The 6,548-nt window shown below is 35.4% G+C and overlaps 3 protein-coding genes across 3 annotated transcripts in view; 2 read left to right on the top strand and 1 right to left on the bottom strand.

Moving 5' to 3' along the window:
- LOC104735111 (auxin-responsive protein SAUR71-like) lies at positions 1,063-1,826 on the bottom strand. The gene has a single exon (XM_010454831.1). The coding sequence runs from the start codon at positions 1,753-1,755 to the stop codon at positions 1,306-1,308; it is 450 nt and encodes a 149-aa protein (XP_010453133.1). The 5' UTR covers positions 1,756-1,826; the 3' UTR covers positions 1,063-1,305.
- Positions 5,429-6,532, top strand: LOC104735110 (histone H3.3). The gene is made up of 3 exons (XM_010454830.2): positions 5,429-5,626; positions 5,897-6,064; positions 6,196-6,532. Exons 1-3 carry the CDS (start codon positions 5,555-5,557, stop codon positions 6,364-6,366), a joined length of 411 nt encoding a protein of 136 aa, XP_010453132.1. The 5' UTR covers positions 5,429-5,554; the 3' UTR covers positions 6,367-6,532.
- The window catches only part of LOC104737932 (histone H3.3), a 928-nt gene continuing 784 nt past the window's right edge, over positions 6,405-6,548 (top strand). The window contains exon 1 of the mRNA XM_010458177.2: positions 6,405-6,410. Coding sequence (XP_010456479.2) covers positions 6,405-6,410 — 6 coding nt within the window. The remainder of the gene's footprint in view (positions 6,411-6,548) is intronic.

Genomic DNA, 6,548 nt, shown 5'->3' with positions numbered 1-6,548 from the left:
GGGGGGGGGGGAGATGCGTTTTTATAAGAGATGGCGTGCGGCGTGAGGAGATGCCGAAGAAGAAAGGGAAAAGAGAGAGAGAGAGCACTTTTTGGGAAATATTTTATGTTTTCCGACAAAGCACCATTGTAACATGTGAACTAGGGGTCCCATTGTGTGTCCCTCCCTATTCTTCTGCTTTTTCCACACATCGTATTACGAATTTTACGTTACTATAACCACTTTATTTCGTCATCATTCGTTTGTAACTACAAGTTGCAGAGAATGTTAACTAGTATAAGAACATGTTTACAGATTTTTGTGCGCTTTTTTCTTATACTACTGCATACACTACGATCGACATGTAATCATCTACGGACTAAATTTTCTCGATGACTTTTTTATTTGTCATGATAGTTTTTTCTCGGAGTGGTTGACATTAGCTTTTTTTGCCTGTTCTCATGGGCCAGACCGGTCCGTCTCGGCCAGTCTATTTTCTTATGCGATTTGGGCTTTAGAAAAAAATCATCAAATCCAGTTCTAACAAGTATGTTGCAATGGATAAATTTACCACATTAAACTTTGGGTTGACGAATAAAAAACGTTTCCGTATCAATTAGAGGAGCTAAGAGCAAATCCAACGGTGCAACTGGACCATTGAGTAAAATATTTTAATTATATGACAACATTTTAATTTTTTATTAAAATTTGACCACTACTAAAAAGACACATGTACATATAGGTAAAGAATCGGTTCTCAAATAAGCAATTTGAGTACTCTTCTAAATTCTCTCTCTTACTTTTTAAATATATATATATTTTTTTTATGAGAAATTGGTTGAGGAACGACCACTGGATTTGCTCTAAGGCTCGTCGAAGTCCAGGGCAAGCCAATCCTAAAAATAATTTGACTTGGGATTAGTTCATGCTTGATCGTCTCTTAGGTCTAATCGAACGGTCTCACTAAAAAAAACCTACCACATTTTAACGAACGAAAGTCTATTTATAGCATGATAAATGTTACAACTGTAAAAGTGTTGGTGTGTAAAAATGATAAAAATAAATGTAAGACCACAAATAAATTAATTTGTTTTGCTAATGACACAACGACAACACTAATACATATCGTCATGGTCGATTTTTTAAAAAATAAATAATGAGAGGTAACAATAATAATTCAATAAATAACTCGGATTCGAACCGGGACGACTCAGGTGAAATAATTCACCCCACCTTTCACGGCCATCTCCTGCCTATCCGTTACCCCGTACCCAAATCACTTAACCACAACCCGGTTCAAACCGGGCCAAACGACTCACTTCCGAGTCACCAGATGAAAGCCTTCTCGGATACGCCGTGAAGCAACGGCCGAGACTCCATCAACAGTTCCAGCTGGCTCCTAACACCACCGTGACGGCTCTTCTTTAAATGTTCGGTACAAGTAAACCGACTTGACTGGGTTATAAACCGAATCAATTCCTCGAAAACCGATTCTTCACATGGAATAACCAACGGACCCTGGTTAGCAAAACCAAACTCCTCTTCGGCCTTAACCAAGAGATTCACGAGAATCGGGTGGTTCAGATACGTCGCACGCACCACAAATCTCCTGCAGCTGCTCCCAACGTATACCACCACGTGTCCTGACGGCACATCCGACGGTACACATCTTCTGACAGACGACGACATTCTCGCCTTGCTTCGCCATTGCCGGAGCATCTGCCTCAGCTTCACTATGTGACGGATCTTGCTGCATTTCCCGATTGCTTCAGCCATTATTCCGATTGCTCAAGCTTTTTAGCTTTGTGGTGTAATCTTTCTTGAGGAGAGAGTGTGTGAGAAGAAACAGAGAGAATGTGAAAGCAGAGGAGAGATTTGAGAGCTTTTTGGGAGGGACGAGGTTTATATAGTAGAGGGAGTAACACAATACCCTTGGAAACTAGAGTTAATTACGATATTGCTACATTGGTTCTTACTTTTTTGGCTTCTTGCGTCGGATGAAACAGGATTAGTGTTGTGATTATGGATTAGTTTAATTATTCGAGAGATTAGTTTACGTATTTTTGTTAGCAGAGATATGAGATACGATTCTTGAGGAGGAACATTAAAGATCTTGTATGTTTTTTTCTTCTTGATACATTGGATATGACTGATTTATGATGGACTCGACATGTGAATTTTTGTGGTTGATTGGTTCGTATAAAATCCAAGCTATAGGTTTTTAAAATTAAATATGCTAATGAGAGACTAATGGAAAAACATGATAAACTGGCAGTCATTAGAGACAAGAAAAATTGCTTGGTATTAATGGAATGAATTTGTCATGATTAGTAGTACTAGTTAAATAAACCAGTTAGAAACAGAAACGTCACGTTTATTACAAAAGTGAGGTGATTTGTAGTAGTATATGGTAGGGAAATAAGAGCATGTGGTGGCTGATGTAAACAAAGGAGTGTTGGAAAAAGAAGACCAGTCTTTGGAACGACTTTAAAACACCAACTTGTGATTTAGAGACACAAAGAGTCATTTCTATCTTTATATTCATCATCTTCTTCTTTTTTTTTTTTTTTGGTATGAATGTTTTTATATTCATCATCTTGTTTGTTTGATGTATAACCAAAGTCTTTTCACATTGAGGTAAACAGGTAACCTAGATGAGATAATAAATAGGTACCAACAAAACTGAAAACTAGGTTTACTAGTAACAAAATACTACATATATGTATTTTATAAAATTATTATGAAAGATATATATGATCATATATTATCATAATACACCTTTTGTTAATTTTCAAAATCATGTAGCTATTTCTCGAAGCAAAACGAGTTTATCTATATTTGCTGATCTCGATCGGTCATGGAGAATTCACCAACAAATTAAAATGTTTGGTTTATGGGAGGCGCGACGTTCCGTTCAAGTATTAGAAGTCCTAAATGATTCGATAACTGGCGACTGCATGTAAGGCAGCCATATTACCAAGCAAGAGATGATAGTAAATAATTGTTTTTTATAAACAATCCAATTTGATATATAATCTTTTTAAGAGAGACACATTAGTTCGTGCTCGTACAAGCAAAGGCGTGGCTACAACCGCCGCTCTAGGGTCAAAGCTTTCAAATCTTCAAACTAAAACAATAAACAATGTTCAAGAGAAACTTATACACAAATTTTAATTAATGTCTTTTTAAAAAAAATTCAGCGCACGGAAGTATGGGGTTTAAAATTAGTTAATCGATAGAAAGAAATGAAACCCATCACATGCATAGCTGGAAAAGGGAGGAAATATACTAAAACAAATGCAATTTAGATTGTATATTCGAGTTGTATAGTCAAAACATAAATTTCTGTTGTAAAGATTATGTTACCAGAGGCAAATCAATTTAATTCATTTTCTAAAGACAAGTTATAAGTATTTTATAAGAAACAAACAATAATGTAATGCGGCGTACCAAAGCATTAATTTTTGTTGTTTACGAATGTGTCCACGCCCCCATGTGCGCTAACTTCTCAGCTCCAGTTATATTATAAGCAACAAGAAGAACCCAAAAATACTAATCGGTTTATATTTGAGGAAAATGTGATCGTTTCTCAATATTATCGTCCGATCATACTATCTCCATGGGAGAAAAACTATTGTCAATTAGATAGTCCACACAATAGATTACGGAAACAATTATATATATATCACCTTAAAGTAAAATGATAAAGCAAAAACATACATTATATTGGATATTTGGATGGTCAATATGATCAAGATCTTGAGCTCCTATCTTCTTTCGTACATATCACATATACTGCATGTCAGCATGTGGGGTGATTTGCTTATAATATATTCAATTTTTGATATCGATTTAACTCAAGTTATTAAATTGAAATTAAGTCAATATATATCAAGTAAATATGATTTATATAAAGATTATAAAATATATGTATTCAAATGTATAACGTTGGGTCAATCTAAGTGCATGTTATGGCAGCGCTTAGATACATTCCCCATTGGTTACATACTAACCCTTACTTGTTGTGTTCTAAGGATCTTCTCGTTTAATCTTCTCTTATTAATTTCCCCCATTAATACTTCTGCAGCTATTACAGTATTATTGTATTCGATCGGTTGAATTCTTTTAAGTATATATTTTGGTGTATAAAAGAAAGTAGTAGAGATCGAACCGATGGGCATTTGGACTGCATGTTTCTGCCCTCGTGCACCATGTTTATATAAGTTTTATGGACCTATCCATATAAATATTCACATAATATAACTAGATAGGTAAGAAGCCTATAACTTGGTCATCTCCTTACGAGAAAGAAAAGAGAAAAACTTGGTTACCTAATTACATTTCATTAGATGGATAGAGACAATAACTTAATATTCTTATTTCAAAATAAGTAAATCAAATTAGGTGTTGTAATTGACCGTAAGCATGCAGAAGGGTAAATTTGTTACTTGAATAATTAATGTTTGGTATTACATCTAGCTAACTAGCTTTTTTGTATAACTTTAGAATTAGTGAATTCGTTAACTCTCCACTCAATCATTCTGTTTAGAAGAGAAACCTTGTAGTAAAACACAAAAAAAATACATATATTCTGTTAAAAGTTTGCAATTACACTTTATAAAAAGGCATATTTAGGAAGACTTAACTCTAACTTGTATCTTATGTCTATTTAGTAAGATAAAGAAAATATTTTATTCTATTTTAAGGTCTCTACAGTTAAATGAGATCGAGACATGCATACGATACGAGTATGGTCCGTGGAACATGCAATCTTTGGTTTTTGAACTTTGGATTTATTTAAGTCTTTTAATTTAGATATCTTTAACACCTATTAAGGTTAAGTCTTTTAATTTAGACATCTTTAGACAACTTTGGATTTATTTAAGTCTTCATAACTTAAGACAATACGATAAAGTTTTAGTTGTGAGATTATGTATTTCCTTTTTTGTAAAACTTGACGTTTTCCACCTAGCGTAATATGAGCGGATATCGGTAAAATTAAAAATCCAATCAATTCCCGGATATCGGTTAGGAGCGGTTGAATCAAATTTGGTTCGGATCGGCAAAAAACTGCTGACGAACTCTCTCAATGCCTCATTAGTTGGGCCTGAACACAACGCTACACACCCATACCAAGAGATACGAATTGGCCCATCATCGCTAATTACCAAAACAAGCAGATCAAATCGTCGTTTAACTCTTGGTTTTTTGTCATTTAGACATTTACTTACTTTCGAATCGAGCGTAGAAAAGAAACACAAATATCCACGTCATCGATCCGCATGAGAATTGAACCAATCAGAAACAAAGACACGGATCGCCAACGTCAGCTTTCTCTCTCATCGACGTAATCTTGACCGTCGAAAAAGTAAAGATTAATGTAATTATGTATCTTCCTAAGATTAACCGACTAAACATTATTCACCTATATATACATTCATAATAACCTTTTACTATTCCTCACACACAACACAAAGCAAACAAAAAAAACAAAAACTCGCTTTCTCTAGATTCATTAGCAAATCCTCTCAAAGAGTTTTTTTTTTTTTCCCCGACTTCGAAGAAGAGAAGAACGATGGCTCGTACGAAGCAAACCGCTAGGAAATCCACCGGAGGTAAAGCTCCCAGGAAACAGCTTGCCACCAAGGTTTGTTCATCTTCCTCTTCTTCTTCTTCCATCCTTTGATTTCTGTACGGTAAAATGTATATCTAGGGTTTGGTTTTGTCGAATTGGGGGTTTGAATCTTGCGTTATCTGAATCGAGTTGAGTTTTTTGTGTTTATGAATCTTTCTGTCTATTGAAATCGATGGAATTGTAAGGTTTTCTGATCTGGAATTGGATCTTGACGAAATTGGTTGAAGAGGGGATCTAGGTTTTACTAATTTTGGGTGATTTTTTTTTTTTTTGTAAATACAGGCGGCGAGGAAATCAGCGCCAACCACCGGAGGGGTGAAGAAGCCTCACCGTTACCGTCCAGGAACCGTGGCTCTTCGTGAGATTCGTAAGTACCAGAAGAGTACTGAATTGTTGATCCGCAAGCTTCCCTTCCAGCGTCTTGTTCGTGAGATTGCTCAGGACTTCAAGGTATTATTCATCATACTTCTCTTTGATTTCTCATTAAGATTAGCTGCTGAATTAGGTGGAATCATTCAATTAGTTGGTTTCTTGTGGAATTAGGGTTCTTTTGCTAATTAGGTTTTTATTTTTTTTTGCAGACGGATCTGAGGTTCCAGAGTCACGCTGTGTTAGCTCTCCAGGAGGCGGCTGAGGCATACCTTGTTGGTTTGTTCGAAGATACCAATCTCTGCGCAATTCACGCTAAAAGGGTTACAATCATGCCTAAGGACATTCAACTTGCTAGGAGAATTCGTGGAGAGCGTGCTTAAGTTTCTTCTGTTTTTTTTGTTTCTAGAGATAACGAATGATGGATGTTTTAGGATAATGTTTGGATTCTTTTTTTACTTTTTACTTTCTTTAATTTCCAATTACTAAGTAATTACATGGTGTTGATCGTTGAACAGCTTTCCTTTATTCATCATGGTGTTGATCGTATTTCTCGTTTTTTTTT

The sequence above is a fragment of the Camelina sativa genome, chromosome 13 (assembly GCF_000633955.1).
Source record: "Camelina sativa cultivar DH55 chromosome 13, Cs, whole genome shotgun sequence".
In the NCBI taxonomy this organism is placed as follows: Eukaryota; Viridiplantae; Streptophyta; class Magnoliopsida; order Brassicales; family Brassicaceae; genus Camelina; species Camelina sativa.
Note: the sequence above shows the minus strand (reverse complement) of the source record. Positions and strands in the feature narration are given on the sequence as shown.

Coding starts and splice junctions, on each gene's coding strand:
- LOC104735110 (XM_010454830.2), top strand. CDS start 5,555: ATGGCTCGTACGAAGCAAACCGCTAGGAAATCCACCGGAGGTAAAGCT. Junction 5,627..5,896: donor GGAAACAGCTTGCCACCAAG/GTTTGTTCATCT, acceptor TTGTAAATACAG/GCGGCGAGGAAATCAGCGCC. Junction 6,065..6,195: donor AGATTGCTCAGGACTTCAAG/GTATTATTCATC, acceptor TTTTTTTTGCAG/ACGGATCTGAGGTTCCAGAG.
- LOC104735111 (XM_010454831.1), bottom strand. CDS start 1,755: ATGGCTGAAGCAATCGGGAAATGCAGCAAGATCCGTCACATAGTGAAG.